The sequence below is a fragment of the Gastrolobium bilobum genome, unplaced genomic scaffold (genome assembly GCF_033153095.1).
Source record: "Gastrolobium bilobum isolate Gb01-03AN ecotype WA unplaced genomic scaffold, APGP_CSIRO_Gbil_v1 utg8637, whole genome shotgun sequence".
In the NCBI taxonomy this organism is placed as follows: Eukaryota; Viridiplantae; Streptophyta; class Magnoliopsida; order Fabales; family Fabaceae; genus Gastrolobium; species Gastrolobium bilobum.
In genome coordinates, this window is record NW_026898325.1 from 146,166 (window position 1) to 164,296 (window position 18,131).

An 18,131-nucleotide genomic window follows, 5' to 3' on the forward strand; every position below is an offset into this window, starting at 1 on the left:
TCCCTTTAACGATAAGCATCAACCACGATATGAAAAAGAACATATATTGAAACGAAAAAAATAAATAAATGGAAACATGAATCTTTTTACTACCGAAATTGGCCTCGCGACCTCTATGGAAAAGCAACTTATCAACTATTGCAATGAAGATAGCACTCAACTTTGGTAAGAGCATCTAGTTTAGCAATTAGCGTTAATGAGGGTATCTGGTTTGACAACTGGCATTAGTGAAGGTGTCATCCAGGGAAGAAAGAGCTTGAAGAAAGCAAAGAAGATATAAGGGAAGAGATTGACGTTAAAGATTTCATTAAGATTACCCTCTTCAATTAAAATTTGAATAGTCATTCTTAATAACATTATTTCTTAACAATCCTTACGGTTAATAACATTATTTCTTAACATTCTTTTTGTTTGAGAAGATTATAATTACTATCTCTTTTTCATATTATCTCTTACTATTAAATCTTAATCGTTGATTTCCGTCAATCTAACGATTGTAATTTATTGCATCATACTTAATAATTAATTATTAATAAATTATAACTGTTAGATTGGTGAAAATTAACGGTTAAAATTTGATAGTAAGAAAAAATAATAAAAAGAGGTAGCAAATATAACCTCGCTTCTTTTTTATCCCTTCAAAATAAATATTATTTCTTAACATTCCTTACAGTTAATTTTCCCTTTAATCAATTCAAACAAAACTAAGGACATACCATGCATGAAAAATAAAATGGACACAACGATGAACCAAAATTATCACCTTTAATTTGGCGTACGAATCTCAAATTCAATGTCTGTTGCTTTCCCGATGACCAAACAACAATCCCAAAAAAAAGGCATACATACCTGTCCAAAGGAAGCTAAGATTGCTTAGATAATTGTTGTGGAAAAAGTAGAAAACGGGATGGAAGTGAAACACAGATTTCAAAAGCCAACACATCAAGGACCAGGTCTACTGGTGAGAACAACAGCGCTTATAACACACCGCTTGCAGAAAAGGCCCATGGCGGTAAACAAAAGCAACACAACCGGATGTATACTAGGGCATCGAAGAGAAGCCAGACTGAGAAAAAGCACAAACTTCATCTATAAAAGATAATTAATCTCGAAGAGGTTATAATAGTGCATGTCAGTTATATCATGAATTTTAGCTTCTAGTTTCTTCATTTTTTACAACAACCAAAAAATGGTCATACCAAACCTCTGTAAACTATGAAAACTATTTTTCGCAAGCATACAGAGTAAATATTTAAATATGAATCCTGAATGGACGACATCCCAACTTACACATACACAGGCGCGGCAGAAACTCTGATTTTCAGTTACAAACACTATGCAATCAGTTTGACATATCAATGTCACAAAGTCACAAAAAAACAGGTAGCTGAGCATCTAAGTCTCCTTAAAGCATTCAGCAAATCCAGATTCAGTCAAAAACTTTATTAAATAATCATATGCTGAAACTAGGATTAGCACTTTGCATTTGGCGTTGAAGTTCTCCCAGGAAGTCCAGCTGTGACACAGAAGATGAAGCACTTGCAGCTGGGGACATAATCTGAAAGAAAATATAGTATCAAAATATCACATGAGAAGGTAAGAGGGAGGGGAATGAGTTTAATACCAAGCTTACCTGATGAGGGAGTCTAAACTGAGTCCATACTGATGTTCCACCGGAATACATAACTGGCTTTTCTGAAATGTGACAGCAGTAAAAAAAGAAAATTAAAATGCATGCTCTATGCCAGCAGTACAGAACACAACATGCCCATACTACACAGTTCACATGCAGCACATAATATATTATCGCTTGCATTTACTTAGGCCAGCCATGATATGAATTCTCCATATGATAGATGCTCACAGAAGTGGGAAAATGGTTATATAATATATCCCAACATCAATTATAAACTAAAAGAGCCAAAACCAAAAGGCTGATTAAAGAATGATGCTTCAATGAAAGAATAATGATATCCATCACTTAATGAGTCCTCAGCTTGAACAACAACAAAACACTTGGACTCAGTGTAATTATAAATCATTAATAAAAGGCAAAATTACTTATACTGCATGTGGTTGAGATGCAGACCCATTGAAAAAAACCATTAAACATTAGTTACTAGTGTATAACGTAAGAACATCTTCTAGTTACTTAATTAAAGTAACCGAAAATCTCATAAGCATCTCAATTGTAAATCAGACCACTCCTGAATACATCTAATAACCAAATTTCCAGTAGGTGATGGTCTTAATCATGGAAGGCCCAAGATTTATCCAATTAGTACCTAAGAACAACTTTAATTAGATGCTTTAAAATCACCATATTAAGCATATTTATTACATGAGCAAGATCTGGGTTTTTTTTAGGTTATTGGATAGAAGAAATTATTAGAAAGGAAGAAAAGTCATCAGGTCAAATAGACTTGGCCAGATCCCAGCTTACATTGGAGCTAAAAGTACTTGTTTCTTTATTCCCATTACAGTTGCAAATTCTCTATAAATACAATTACACCCACAAGAAACTGTCAGCCAAATATGCAAAATAAAAATTTGGTCTATTACAGTAGTTATTCTGAATCATTAGTTTCACTGATGACCTGAATTCAATTCACCAAAAACTTCCAAGGCATACAAAACAAGTTTGAGTTCCATCATCATCAAATACTAGGAACAGAGTAGCAAATATTCATAAAACGGAAAAGCTTGTCATCTTTGATGGTTGCCCACTCACCAGATGAATCTTTGAGATTATTGTAGGAATGTATTGCAGCTGTCCAACCTGGAAACAGAAATACATTGCCAGAGATAACAGGTAATATTAACCAAGGATATGGACATAGCAGATTCATAACAGAAATTGAACAACTCCTGCCCCACCCACCCCTCCACCTTCCTGTCCTTTCTTTTCTTCCTCCCTTTCTCTCTGTAATCCAATAAATTTAAATTCTGTATTGTGGAGAGCTGAATAGTTAAAATACTGAAGACAATAGAACCTTTAATCAAACAAAAAATATGCAACCATGTAAGCAGACAGTTAAAGCAAAACATATATTCATTATAAGCAAAACAATTTCTAACAACGTTGATATTTCTTTGGACTTTGAGTTAGTAATCATCTGTTAAGGAAACTAACTCGATGGGATGCAGACAAACACTTTTGGAATCCAACAAGAATGAGTGAGCATAAACCATATTAGGTCAAACTAAAAGTTGGCCTTAGGCATCCCCTTTCCACCAACAACCTCAAAGAAATTACCATGATCCAACTATTCCAAAAACCTAAACTGTAAGGCGAAGAAATATGAATAATGTTATATTTTATATCTAACAAGCTTCTTCATGCAAGAGCCATTTAGGCTTGAAGCATGGACAACGCATAGGTCCACCTACCTTGCATTGAAATTCAACTTTTTATTAAAAGAACAAGGGCGGCAAAGATCGCACTCTAGACCATTTAGTCATAAAGGCTTTGGTACCAACTCAAATGAAAAAAAAGGGACTGTATATTGTTAGAGAAATATTAAAACCATTATTATAGCCTCACCTAAAGGCTTTTTAACCATTTTGCCCCTAATTAATTATTTAATAACCATTTTGCCCCTGATTGGAAACTATCTACCAATCTGCCCCTCTTTAATCGACTAAGCCAAAAATTTAATCGACTAAATGATCGAATGAAGATTTAGTCGATTAAATCTCCCTATTTAATTGACTAAATCTCCCATACACAAGGTTGTTCTTCTGATAAAGAGGTAGATTTAGTCGATTAAGTTGAAGATTTAATCGACTAAATCTTCATTCGATCATTTAGTCGATTAAATTTTTGGCTTAGTCGATTAAAGAGGGGCAGATTGGTAGATAGTTTCCAATCAGGGGCAAAATGGTTATTAAATAATTAATTAGGGGCAAAATGGTTAAAATGCCTTCACCTAAAAGCTTAAGCTTTTGGGTTGAATTGGTTCTTTTATCAGAGCTCGGTATTACGGATTCGATTCTCACCGCCCCCATTTAATTAATAATTAATTATATTTTGTGGAGTTTCTTAACACAGATAGGTGGGTCTGTTCATTATCCACCTTTCAAGTCCAGTGGGTTCTCGTGTAAGGAGGCGTGTTAGAGATATATAAAATTATTAATGTAGTCTCATCCAACAGCTAAAGCTTTTGAATTGAATTGACGCTTTACATATATCATTTCTGATTAATTAGTGTACATGAGTTCATTCTAATTCGTAGACCTAGCTAAATAATTACTTGCCTAAAATAACAACAGGTGTCATTGTCATTGGTCACGAACTCCAGTGATGCTCTAATAAGAAAACCTAAGGAATTGTAGAAACCATCAAAGTAAAGAATACGCAAATACTAAACATATACAAGTTTTCTCAAGCAAGAGTCAGGGTACTTACGATCAATAAGAAGCTGGGAAGCTGGACTGCAACTACACCCTTCTAAAGCTATGAACCTTGAATAATGATTCTCATTAAGAAGATTACTGCTACCAGCATCTCTGTGATCTGGAACTTGAAAATTTCTTGAAGAAGCAACTTGATTCTTTTCTAAATCATTCCCAACACTGTTTGTTCGATCAAGCCGGTCTACAGAATTTGATAGAAACCAACAGATATTTAAAAAATTAAAAAAAAAAAAAAAAAAAACAGGAACTGGCAACAAATGTGCCGAAAGCTTTGCCATTGCTAGCTGATAATTATGTAAATGAGTAATGTACAGTTGTTCAGTGTGGGGACTTCACTGAGACAAGTACTTTATCTTTCTTTCTTTTTTGTAATATTTTTTCACAATCGGAAATTGTAGAAAAACAGAACATAAGTTTTCTCTATAGTATTTCCATGAAGGTGGCTTCAATTTAAGGGTGTGGGCCACTCACATTGGCCAATCAAATCTCATAATTTAAGGAAATAAAAAAAATAGGATTATCTAAACAAGGAAACAAAATATTTTAAGGTTGACAAGCATATGGGCCTAATCAACCGAAACTAGGAAAATATATATATATATATATAAGGATCAAGTGGAGAGTCACTCATACTAACAATGAATCAGTGAATGAAGATTGTTGAAATTATAGGGATTTAGATAGGGAAGGAAGAAAAAATAGAATAAAGACTGATTAATCTGAAGTTGATATTGATTTGATATGAAGGAAGTGTTATAAAAGACAAAGCAATAATCCTTATTTATACTAATAGTAGACTCCTAATCCTAATCAAATAAGGAAACAAATCATGAAATATAAGGAAATATGAAAACCAATCCTAAGAGATTATTTAAGATACTCTTAACTATTCTAAGATATAATCAATGATATTATGAGATATCCTCTCGATCTTCTAACAAAGATATTATTTTTTAAGGAAATCATAGCTACCGGACATATGATGAGTCTCTAAGGTGAGATGCCTTGGTTAATTTACTCCCCTACAATCCTAATCATTTTTGTTCAGTTCACAGACCAGATTCTTTGGTAATAAGTATTAAAAATTTACCCGCATTGAGTCACAGTTTATTTCTTGCTTGAATTATTGATGATATTTATTACACTTATTTGTTACTCTTAATTAGTAGTTTTAGGATTATTTAGTGTGTAAATAATGGTCTTTTGGGCCGAATTGGCTGTTGGACTGTTAATTGGGTTTAATTCGCTTTTATGCAAAAAGTCCAGATTTACGTTGTTCCAGTATTTTGAGCAGAACTTTTGTTATAGGTATCCGATTAATCTCATTCTTGTACCATTTTGTAGATAATTCAGAGATCTACAAATGTTATGAGACATGAAAGCCAAATTCGGATAAGAAGATGGTCAAAGTTGGAGCCAAAGTCAGACACGAGTTGCTGGAGTTTTAGTTAATTAATTGGGCTTAAGTTTGTAATTGAGAACCCAATATCTATAAGGCCCAAAGCTATTATTTACATTTTGTTTCCTTTTACTTTCAGTTAGACTTGTGGAGCCTCGTAAGGGCGAGATTAGGAACCTTGTAGGGAGTCTTTAGTTTTAGTTTTCAGTTATACGTTTTACTGTTTTTAGGATTGAATACAATTTCGTTTTCTCTCTTCTGTTGTTCTTTATTTCTATTTTCGTTTTCTACTTAGCCATAAAAGGCTAAGCGACCTTTAATAAATCAAAGGATTAAGGATTCCATGGTTGAATCCGGAGGACCTGTGCCTTCTTTGCATTCAATTCGTTTCTCTTTCTTTATCTCGGATTCGAGATGTACAATTGCACTCTAGGGAAGGGATTAAGAGAAGAAGAGGACCTCCATAGTGGATAGACATCATCTCAAGACTCTCTATGAGGAGCCCCAACAGCAGCCTGTGAAGGCAGAGATTCAACTCACTGATGCCATTTACCCTCCTTAAGGAGGATAGAGAGTCTCCTTTTCCTTTTTTCTTTATTTTTTGTTTTTCTTTGCATTTTTTATTTCCACTTTGATTGCAAATAATTGGATTTTCCTTTTTTTCTGATAATTGTTGAGCTTCACATAGAACTTGGACATGTTGCTTTTGATGGATCATTCTGATTGTGCTGAGTTCTTGATTCTTAGATTATCTGACTTGGTAGTTGAATTCATGATGCTGATTGCATGAATTGGTTTAACCCTTGTGAGATTTTAGGCCTGTGTGAATGGATTTCCTTTTTTTCCATTCTTTCTTTCTTGTGTGCTTCTACTCATGATTTTTGTTCTCTAAAACTTACTCTTTTTCTTTTTCAAAATACATTTCTCACTTGCATGCATAAATATGATAGAGACATTCTTTGTTTTATTTTCCCACTTTGGTCAGATAGCCACCACTTGCATTATATTTCCCTTAGTTAGCCCCTTTGTGTCTTTTTATATCATTCTTGTCTTAGCCACATTACAAGCCTAAGTGCAAAACCATTTGATCCTGCACCTTAGAAATTTTTTAAGAATTGATTTCATCTTAGTGTTGTGTTTAAGTGGGGGGTTGCCCAAGACGTGCAACATTTTAAGCGCGGAGGGGGGTTGCCCAAGACGTGCAACATTTTAAACGTGGAGGGGGTATTTTATTTGGCATTGCAAGCGTGGAAGGGGTATTTTATTTGGCATTGCATTGGTTTGGTCATTGTGTTTGCATAAATAGCTAACTGTTGAATCATTATTATAAAAAATAATTGCAGAATATAAAAAAAAATTGTGTTTGGTCATTGTGTTTGCATAAATAGCTAATTGTTGAATCATTTTTTTTAAACCACTCCCCGTTAAACCCGACTAGCGAGTGTGGGGTGGAGAAAATCCTTGTACGCAGCCTTACCCTTGCATAATTACAAAGAGGCTGTTTCTTGGATTCGAACTCATGACCTTTCAGTCATGAAGGAACAGTTTTACCACTGCTCCGGTTCGCCCCCTTTTTAATTGTTGAATCATTATTATAAAAAAAATTGCAGAATATATATATATATATATATATATATATATATATATATAGAAAAGGAAGAAAAATAGAAAAGAAACAAAAAAAAGGAGAAGAGAAAGAAAGAAAAAATGAAAAAAAGAGAAATTAAAGGAAAAACTAAAAAAGAAAATGTCTATTTCAATAACTTTGTGTTATCTTTGTTTTATTTTTGTTTTATCCTCGTTTCTGTTTTGTGTAGTTCTTGACCAATGCTTTTTTAAATTTATTGGGTGTTTAGCCTCTTATTTCCATACTTATCCACCATTCCTTCGCCCTAGCCCCATACAATCTTGAATAATAAGTCCTCTTGATTTGTGCATGCATGTGTTTTGAGCAGTGAAGAAGTAAAAGTTGAGCAAACCTATGGTAGGACAATTTTCTTGAGTGGAATTTGAGTGATACACTTGCTTACCCCATACACTTGAGAGATTGACTGAGAGCATCCCTTGAGAGACCATCTTGCGTGAATAGCATTATCAAATGAGATTACCATGTTTTGTAATTTGAGATGAAGGAATTCTTGTCTTGATTGGTTGATCTTTAGAAGCTTTATGATCCTTGTTCACATTCTGTGTTCTTGGCAATTGTTAGAAAGGATTGGTCTATCCCCTAGTCTTTATTTCTGTTTTGTCAACTTTTTGGTTTGTTTCAAGTTTTAATTTTGCTCAGGAGTGCAAAAGGATAAGTGGGGAGGATTTGATAATTGATATTTATTACACTTATTTGTTACTCTTGATTAGTAATTTTAGGATTATTTAATATGTAAATAATGGTCTTTTAAGCCGCATTGGATGTTGGTCTTTTAATTGGTTTTAATTTGTTTTTATGCAAAAAGTCCATATTTATGCTGTTCCAGTATTTTGAGCATAATTTTTGTTCTAGGTATCCGATTAATCCCGTTCTTATCCCATTTTGCAGATAATTCAGAGATCTAAAAATGTTATGAAGATATGAAAGCCAAATTCGGACAAGAAGATGGTCAAAGTGGGAGCCAAAGTCAAACACGAGTTGCTGGAGTTTTAGTTAATTAATCGGAGCCAAAGCGACCTTTAATCAATCCAAAGATTAAGGATTCCATGGTTGAATCTGGAAGACTTGCGCCTCATTTGCATTCAACTCGTTTCTCTTCCCTTATCTCGGATTCAAGATGTGCGATTGCACTCTAGGGAAGGGATTAAACATTTACGTTTATTAACCCAATGATCTTAAGTCGAACGGGTTGATACTCTACGATTGCACGAGTAGACGCGCTGTATTCGATTAAACGTTAGGCGATCATCTAGAGAGGAGTTTCTAAACGAATGAAGGGATTCCGATTCGTATTGTCCAATGATGGATGTTCTTGAGAGAGACGATTCAGGTTGTTTCCTATATTACAAATCCTTATTTTTTTAAACCTGATTAATTTAAGTGAGTTTGACAGCTCACGTCAATTATCCCTAAATCCTATCCAACCCCAAATTCTAATCTCACAACTACAGTTCACAGCACCAAACAGTCACTGATTTAACTCTTAATATCTCTCCTATTGCCTACAAGTTAATCTTGCCTTACTATGACTTCGATCCACAATTTTACAAGCTTAAACTCACCCAAGAAGACCGTATGCTATTAAATCCTAAAGCATCTTTTGTCCTCCATCAGAGACATTAGACTTATTTGACAGAAAGAATCTAGATTCCTCTTCAACTATATAATCAAGGTGGCAAGTTACAGGAGTATGTCATTAGAGTTCACGTGGTCAAGATGCTGATTAAGCAGCAAGTAGCTTTTTTTGGCTAAGTATTCTGAGATTAATTGCTGAACAAAATGATAACAGGTGAAATTTCACATCAGAAACTCCAGTTTGACAAGGGAAAATAAATTTTTTACCTAGATTACATAAACTCCAAAACTCACAAGTTTTTTGTTTTTCAACTCTGGATTGGATTAGGATCTTAATCTTGCATAGCAGTATAGTTGAACATAATTTGATAGTGGAATGGGCAGAAAAGATATCACAGAAAGAGTAAAGAAATTCTAAAATGCTGTTTTACATGGGAATCACTCTGGGAGCGCACCAGTAATGATAAGTTCGTTGAGATTTCTGTGAATTGCTCAGATCTTGTTATGGGTTAAATTCAATGTCTAAACGCGTGGTTTGTCCCGATTTCACTGCCCGACATTGTAGTTAAAACTTTGTCACACTATCTACTGTGATTTGTTCCATTATCATATAACCACCCTATTCTTTATATATATCGCCAAGCTCCTAAAAGCAAAAAATAAAAAATAAAATAAAATAAAATAAAGAATCGTTAAAATGAAAGGTGAATTGATTGGGAGATGGATGAAAAGAATAAGGAGTGAACTGACCAGATGACTTGCGCCTGTTGGTAGAACGGCTCCTGCAAAAAGAAGAATGAGAAAATTGAAAAGGGAAGAAGAAGAAGAAGAAGAAGAAGAAGAGGGTAATAGGCAACAGTGTTGTGTTGGTAAAAGTACCTTTGATTGGGAGGAGCATAGCGCTTCACCACTGTGGCCGATTCCGTTGCTGGAGCTGACTGAATGTTTTCTAGCATCTCTCTCTAACTACTACTACTTCTTCTTCTTCTTCTCCTTCTTAGAGAGAGAGAGAGAGAGAGAGAGAGGAATCACGAGTTGCAACAACTCGGTTTCCTTTGACCATAGATTTAACATTAATTAACTAAGCGAGGACTGGATCGGATCGGGTCGGTCCGGATGAAGCGGGTACTCTTCTGTGCAATAAATTAGCGTCACAAAACAAACATGTATCACACCTCTCACTCTATTTATTCTGTTTTTAATTACTTGTTACATAAATTAATACCCTAACCCGCATCCCATCAAATATGAGTTATAATAAACTAGGGCACCATCAAACGTGTTGGAACTTTTTTATAAATTAAATTATTTCATTTATAATAGTAATTTTGACTTTATAATTATTTATAAAAAAAATATTTATTATTGTAAATGACATAACTCTTTCTAAGATTCATATTTTTTTTTTTTTTGTACATTTTCTCTTCCTCGTGATCTATTTTTTTTATGACACAACTTTACATAAATGATACATATTTTTTCCTTATTTACATGTTTTTCCCATTTACTAATATTATTTGATACGGCAAAGGAGAGAAAAAAAAATTAGCGCGCAGAGAGAGAGAGAGAGAGAGGGAGGGAGGGTGTGGAAAGGTGAAGGAAGCGTAGCGGTGAGGGTGATACTGATGAGAGAGATGGAAGGGAGAGAGTCAGGGTCAGGGTCAGAGTCAGGTGCAATCGCTTCAACTGCAACTGCAGCTGCAACGCGGCCATCTCTAAAATCGAATTCTCAATTCAACAAATACCAATTCTGGAAACAAAAGGTTTATCCCTATCCCTATCCCTATTTAACCCTTGTTTGATTTTTATCGTACAAATCAAATCATGATTATTGAAGTAGAAACATTGATAACGTACATGTGATTCGCAGTTGAGGGAGAATTGTTTCAAAAGGGTGCGAGACGACAGAAACCGCTTGCTCTGGAAAGTAAGGTCTCAATCATCTAACCAACACCAGGTTCTCTCTCTCTCTCTCTCATTTTTTCGAAATTCAATTCTACTTGTATGCTATATGCATTTAGGAACATTTGGATAACTTTTTCCTTGGTTGCAGGATATTGTCACAACTGCTTTCCAGGATATTGTATCCGATGAACTCAACAAAATCAAACACTCATCGATTCATAACATTCCAATTTCTGATTCTGAGATGGATGATCTATTATGGGACTATCAGGGTCTCCATACTAGTTACCAGGGTGAATGCCAAGAGATACTCTTAGAAATGCAAAGGATATTTTATGAAAATCTCAAATCCGAACCACCCATTGAAGGTCTAACTTTATAATATCACCTTCTTCTCATTTAACATGCTACATTGCATTATTAAAGAACGAAACTTTCTCTCTAACATTATTATTTCTGTAGTGAACAGTGAAACAAGAACAAAATGACGAGTGTTCTGTTGAACATTTGGGTAGTTCTAGATTATGCCAGAAGATGAGATGGAAATAAAAGAATCATCAAAGCTATTAGGAAAATCTATAAATGGGCCATGTGGCTGTAGATTTACTTTTCAGTTAAATTTGCTTTAACTCGCACCTGCTTTTAATATGGAGATTTTACTTGATCTCCCTGCAGATTTAGAAAACGAAATTGAAACATGGGAAGATGAAGTGGATGAGTACTTGGCTCGTGCAGTTTATGAGCACATGCAGCTAAATGCAGATAAGGTATGCAAATTCAAAACATGACCATTTTCCCAAAGTATATTCTAACTAGATATTGTCAGCTCCCAAAAACAGCAGCCTTAGGTTTTAGTTCTGCATTTACTTGGAATGAAGTCTCTGATTTAATTATGGGAATTGATAATAGGGGCATAGAGAAGAGATTTGGTGTCCTATTTGTAAGCAAGGAGAGCTTAAAGACAGTCACAATGTTATACACTGCACTCGTTGTGATCTTAAACTAAACAAAGCCAATGAGGTACTTACATTTCCTCTCTTTGTCATAACCCTTGATTTTCTTCTACTAAACCATTTTTTACCAGCTTAAAGAGAATAAAAACATGGTTTTTTTTATTTATTTTTGAACTTGTTTAAACATCAAGTCAAGTGGCACTGAGGCTATAGATTTGTGTAGCCTAGCTCTCTATTAGCTATTCAATCTATTGCTATGGACTATACTAGTTTATTTTAGTCTCTGTAGATTTGGAGATTTGGTTTTTTTCTTATATGGGAAAGTGGGGGTTCAAACTTGGGGCCTCCAACGATATAATGACAATTCAGTTCCTCCAGATAGGTCACTGGGTAATTGCTCTTGTTTGTTCTGCATTCCTGGATGCGTTTTCTTTTCTATTTGACAAGGATATTTTATTATTAAATAGGAATTTGTCTTTCAATAATTTTTACAAATTTAAATGACATAATAAACCTGGCATATGTACTAATGTTGATGTATCGTGCATCGTTTTTAACTACTAGCCATAATCTTATTCTTCTGAGATTTCAGCTTACTTTGGACTTTTTGCGGGACCGGCTGGCTGAAGTTCATACAGAGCATCTTGACAGGGGCTGCAGATTGAAACCCAGATTTTGTATAAAGACAAATTTTAATTTAACTGCATTATACATTTCATGTGAAGGTTGTGATACATTTGAGGTTGTAATTTAACAATTTCGTTAGTGCTTGTGACATAATTAACAGAGGTTCAACACACGTCAAGATTTTTCCTTATCTTTTTTGTTTTGCTTCATCATTTTGTTTGGTTTCTAATATACATGGGAAAAGGGAATTTGCGTGTAGAAAAAAATGTTGGAACTGTAACCTGAAGAACGCAGAAACGGAAATACCTTGCCTCACATTTTAGAAAAATAAAAAGAATGCAAAACTATAAACTATGTCAAAAAAAACCTATTCATTTTCTCCTGTCAGAAACTGTTTTTAATCGTTTTAAAAGAAATGTTGGCAATACATTCTTTTTAACACTTTTTATTATGAAATAAAACCTTTTCTGAGTTTCAATGAGTAATTTGGACTTCTTTGAGACTCACATGATATTTTGTGAGTCATGATAAAGAATATTAAAAAGAGAATATAAACAAAAAAATGTGTTGTTAAGATGAATTCAATTTATCTTATCTGCTTTGATATATCTTTTGATATAGATCATTCTCTTTAAAAGGAAGCTCCGTCAGGAAGATAAACGCTAGAGCCTACTGTTTTCAACTTTCTTTACGGGTCTCTCGGTCTCTCCTACTCTGTACCTCAAGACTCTTTAAAGTCTCCATTTGCACAATACCTTGCTAATGTGTTCTCCAATGACATCCGTGATTTCCACCCGTAGGCAGCTTCCGATTCCCGGGTGAGGGGCCAAGAGAATTACAATCATTTGTAGTTATGAAAGTTCGGTAGAAAATGCTTAGCTGTATTGAAAAGTTTACATGAAGATTCAAGATTTATGAGTCAAACAATGAATTCAAATGCTTACAACCTTCAAGTGCCTTACAGCTTAAAATGATACACGCAGTAGATACAAGAAGCGAAAATGATACAGGTTATAATTAAACCAACTGCCATTATAATAGTCTAAATTGACCTACAAAACTATTACAATGACCTTTCAGAAACTCAATTAGCAACCAGACAAAATTTTACATTCAGATCTCCCTGAAAACCTTCTCGGCAGCGGCTATGGTCTTTTTGATGTCATCAGAAGTATGTGCCAAGCTGGTAAACCCAGCCTCAAACTGTGAAGGTGCCAAATAGACACCTTCTGCTAACATTCCCCAGTAGAACCTAGCAAACTTGGCCGTATCACTCTTTTTGGCATCTGTAAAATTGTACACAGGTCCTTCTGTGAAGAAAAACCCAAACATCCCACTTATATGCCCACCACATATTGCATGGCCTGCCCTCTTCCCAGCATCAATGATGCCTTGAACAAGCTCACCTGTGATTTTGTCCAAGTATTTGTAAGTTCCTGGCTCCTTAATACGCTTCAGAGTCTGTATGCCAGCAGTCATGGCCAAAGGGTTCCCGCTCAAAGTCCCAGCCTGGTACATAGGCCCAGCTGGCGCCACCATCTCCATAATATCTCTCCTGCCTCCATAAGCGCCTACTGGCAGACCCCCACCAATGATCTTTCCTAGAGTTGTTAAATCAGGAGTAATGCCATAATATTCTTGAGCACCACCATATGACAAACGAAATCCAGTCATGACTTCATCAAAGATGAGAAGGGTGTTGTTCTCCTTGGTGATTCTGCGCAAGAAGCTAAGAAAATCAGCATTAGGAGTAATGAAACCAGAGTTTCCAACAACAGGTTCAAGGATAACTGCTGCTATCTCTCCTTTGTTTGCCTCAAAGAGCTTCTCAACAGCTGAGAAGTCGTTGTAGGGGGCTGTAAGGGTTTCAAAAGTGGCAGCTTTAGGAACCCCAGGGGAATCAGGAAGTCCTAAGGTGGCAACTCCACTTCCTGCCTTAACAAGAAAAGGATCCGCATGGCCATGGTAACAGCCCTCAAACTTGATGAGCTTCTCATTTCCGGTGAACGCACGAGCCAGGCGGAGCACACCCATGCAAGCTTCTGTACCTGAATTAACAAATCGAACCATTTCAATGCTTGGAACCGCAGAGATAACCATCTCCGCTAAAGTGTTTTCCAGCAGACAAGGTGCACCAAAGCTTGTTCCTTTTTTCATTGTTTCAGCCAGAGCAGCAAGCACCTGCAATTCAAATTAGAAACATAACCTTTTGCAACAAAGTAAAAACTAGCCATGCTAATATCTCAGCAACCCCAAAAGGGGCTAAGAATTGAATGGATCGTCTTCCATTACCAGGAACATATTGAGCAAAATACTTTGACAAATAAAAGGAGTTCTATGGGATCCCCAACCAGTCACCAACCACAACCCCAGCAATAAAAGCTTAAAAACCCAAAGCCATAGATATCTAGGTTGCTAAAAAACTCGTAATTAACATAACAACACAGTATCATCATATAAAAAATGATATGAATACAAGAGCGCCTCTAAGAAAGAAGACAACAAGTAGAAAATATGAAGCGGAATGGGATTTAGAACAGTGGAAACCTGATCATCAGCATGACCAATAATTGCAGGACCCCAAGAACCGACATAATCAATGTACTCATTGCCATCAATATCCCACATACGAGATCCCTTCACTGAATCAATCAAAATTGGTTGACCACCCACAGATTTAAAGGCACGAACAGGGGAGTTGACACCTCCAGGCATCAATTCCTAACAACAACATAACATAAACATTCATCACTACAAATCAAATGAGCAATTTGAGAAAGAAAGAAGAAAAGAAAAAGAAAAAAGAGAGAGTGAAAAAGTACCTTAGCAGCAGCGAAAGCTTCTTCAGACTTGCGAAGAGTGAGATTCTTCTTGGTCTTCTCGTCGATGGAAACGGCCATTACGAAGGAAGGAGTTCGAGTTGAAGTCCGAAGAGGCAGAGTTGAACCGGCAAAGCCTAGTGCAAGCCCTGCACCACTGACGCCGGCAACACCCATTTTCTTCTTCTTCTTCTTCTTTTTTTTAATGTGAATTCGATTTGGAAGATGAGATATTAACTAAGATGATAAGATTGCCAAACTCTCCTCTGAGTCCTCTCCTCTCTCCGGCTGCTGTAAATTGGATAGGATCTGTTAGACTTGTGCAAGAGCGAATTATAATTTTCACCTCCATTTAAAAAATAAAAATTTATACTTATTTAATACTTAAAATATTATTATTTTATTATTTAAAATTATTATAAATAATAATTTATTTATTTTATTTAAAATAAATAAAATGATATAGACCAACATGTATGCTTGTCAGCCTGGTATGTAAAAAATACATATATAATTTGCTTTCTAAATAATTTTTTTTGAAGACTAAGTTTGTTCTATTTTTGCTTTTATTTTTTGAAGTTAATTCAACCTTAATTACTTTTTTAAGACTAGTTAGTTTTATCCGATATTTTCATAAGTTTCGATTCTTTGAACCGATTATAGGACTAACTTGGAGTGCGGGTCGAGTAAGAGATTAAGATACTTGAACATCTTTCAAACGTGGTATACGAAGATTAAAAAGAAATTTCTTTTTTCACTTCCTCAATTCCCTTACTACTATTTAATTAAACTTATTCTATTTAATCATATGTAAATGAAGTCATACATCCTTATTAGACCGAATAATCCATTTGCATCATCTCTCAGCTCACTTGTAATTGTAAATAACTTAACCCATTTCCTCCTCCTTAAATTCTAATCTTTTGCGAAATCATATTGATATTCTTACATCACCGCTTCTTCTTTTTCTTTTTTTTTTCACAATCTTTGTCAAACACGTTTTCACTTTAGCAATACCACACAGTTAGGTTTAGAAAAAAAAATTAGGTCCTCCCTCGTATAAATTTTGGTTTTTGTAATTATTGTTTTAATTATCAATACTTATAATTTCATTTATTTAAGTTAAGTTTCTTCGTATAAAACGAGAATTAATACTAAAATGACTAAAAATAAAATAAGATTCTTTTTTTTTTGGATACAAAATAAAATAAGATTCTATATATTAATTCTAAATATGAAATAAAATTAAAGGATTGTTTTTTATAAAAATATATATATATATATATATATATATATATATATCCCAAACTCAAATTATAAATGGTATAACACTTTCGATAAACCTATTTGCCTAACATGGCTTTTGGAGTGATTTAGTGCTAAACTATCCAAGAAGTAAACACTTCGACTGCATCAGAGATGCAATTCCCGTATTTTTGCAATATAATAATCATGTAGTTCTGTTCTGGAAATATAATAACCATGAATAATATGCACGAAGTCTTTTCAAAATATGCAAGAAATCTATTTACCAAAAGTAAAAATTGAATACATACAAAATAAAAAAAGTGTCCCAAAAAGTGATAAATTTTATACATAAGTGAATGTTTTAACATTACTTACTGAAGGGTGTTGTCATTCACTGTTATAAAAAACTCGACCAGAAATGTAGAAATATAAGTTTTTATGTTTTTATTAAGGGAATAAAACTTCTGCCGTTGCAGAATAACTTTTATTCTTGCAGCAGAGGCTAGAGCTCAGCATTTTGTTTTATCTTATCTATTTTACTTTTCTCTCTTTTTCATTGATGGATCTATGAGAAGAATAAAAGTTCTTCTGCAATAGCAGAAGGTTTATTCCCTTTTATTAAAATCATATGTATCAAAATATAAGTAAAAACCTATCTCAATAAAAATAGATAAAAACTCCGCATAAAAATATAAAAACAATAGAAATACAAGTTTTTATATTTTTTCTTGTACCCAAAAATAGAAAAGTGATTTGGTGGAAGATGCAAATATGAAGATGCAACAGGTGGTAATAACAACTTGAAGGTATTTAACAAAAAAAAAAACTTGAAGATTAATTTTTCTAAAATAAATAAACAATAAAAACCTAAAGTAGCTTAGCCAATATTTTCTTAAATAATCAGCGCCAAACAATAATTTTTTTTTTGGTAACAATTTTTTTTTATTTTTAATACTAGAGGCCGTTGCAATAATGTTCAAAAAATAACATTTCTTTTGAGAAATGATACTAGCATAGAGACCCCCTCACAAAATCTTTTTTTTTTTGAAAAGAAGGAAATAAAGACAAAGCAAACTACAAAGATTTAGTTAAACGAGACCAAGCAACACTCCTAAAATTATTCCCCAAGACTAGAGGTGCTAAACGATCCTGGGGCCTCTGGCTCGGCTCGTGAAGGCCTGAGCTTACATATCTAAAATTGATAGTTGAAATCAGGTTTGGACTTGTATAAAAGTTCGTTTAATAAAAAAGTCTCAGGCTCCAATTCAAAAGCTCGGCCTTAGAGCATCTTAGGCTGACCTAATATATTAATTTTTATTTTTATTTTATATTTTTTATGCTACTTGTGATAGCCTCTCTCTCTCTCCTCAATCTATTTCATAGTATTATACAGTACATTACCAAATACTAGATTATATTATCTTATACACTATATTATCTTATACAATACCGTGACAAACGCTAGATAATATTAAAATTCAATCAGGTCTTATACACTCAGGTCTTAAACTATCAGGTCTTATCCTATACTATGCACCAAA

At 34.3% G+C, this 18,131-nt stretch overlaps 3 protein-coding genes across 3 annotated transcripts; 1 reads left to right on the forward strand and 2 right to left on the reverse strand.

The window, feature by feature from the left end:
• Window positions 1-1,113: 1,113 nt before the first annotated feature.
• Window positions 1,114-10,072, reverse strand: LOC133314905 (uncharacterized). The gene is made up of 6 exons (XM_061516435.1): window positions 9,918-10,072; window positions 9,789-9,820; window positions 4,409-4,597; window positions 2,732-2,779; window positions 1,634-1,695; window positions 1,114-1,558 (listed from the first exon to the last, which is right to left on the reverse strand). Exons 1-6 carry the CDS (start codon window positions 9,992-9,994, stop codon window positions 1,454-1,456), a joined length of 513 nt encoding a protein of 170 aa, XP_061372419.1. The 5' UTR covers window positions 9,995-10,072; the 3' UTR covers window positions 1,114-1,453.
• Window positions 10,073-10,606: 534 nt separating this feature from the next.
• Window positions 10,607-12,689, forward strand: LOC133314904 (uncharacterized). Its single transcript, XM_061516434.1, has 6 exons — window positions 10,607-10,801; window positions 10,909-10,995; window positions 11,092-11,311; window positions 11,619-11,710; window positions 11,853-11,963; window positions 12,489-12,689. The coding sequence occupies exons 1-6, from the start codon at window positions 10,664-10,666 to the stop codon at window positions 12,648-12,650; spliced, it is 810 nt and encodes a 269-aa protein (XP_061372418.1). The 5' UTR covers window positions 10,607-10,663; the 3' UTR covers window positions 12,651-12,689.
• Window positions 12,690-13,450: 761 nt separating this feature from the next.
• On the reverse strand, window positions 13,451-15,648 carry LOC133314902 (glutamate-1-semialdehyde 2,1-aminomutase, chloroplastic). The gene is made up of 3 exons (XM_061516432.1): window positions 15,346-15,648; window positions 15,071-15,244; window positions 13,451-14,704 (listed from the first exon to the last, which is right to left on the reverse strand). The coding sequence occupies exons 1-3, from the start codon at window positions 15,517-15,519 to the stop codon at window positions 13,637-13,639; spliced, it is 1,416 nt and encodes a 471-aa protein (XP_061372416.1). The 5' UTR covers window positions 15,520-15,648; the 3' UTR covers window positions 13,451-13,636.
• Window positions 15,649-18,131: the final 2,483 nt, after the last annotated feature.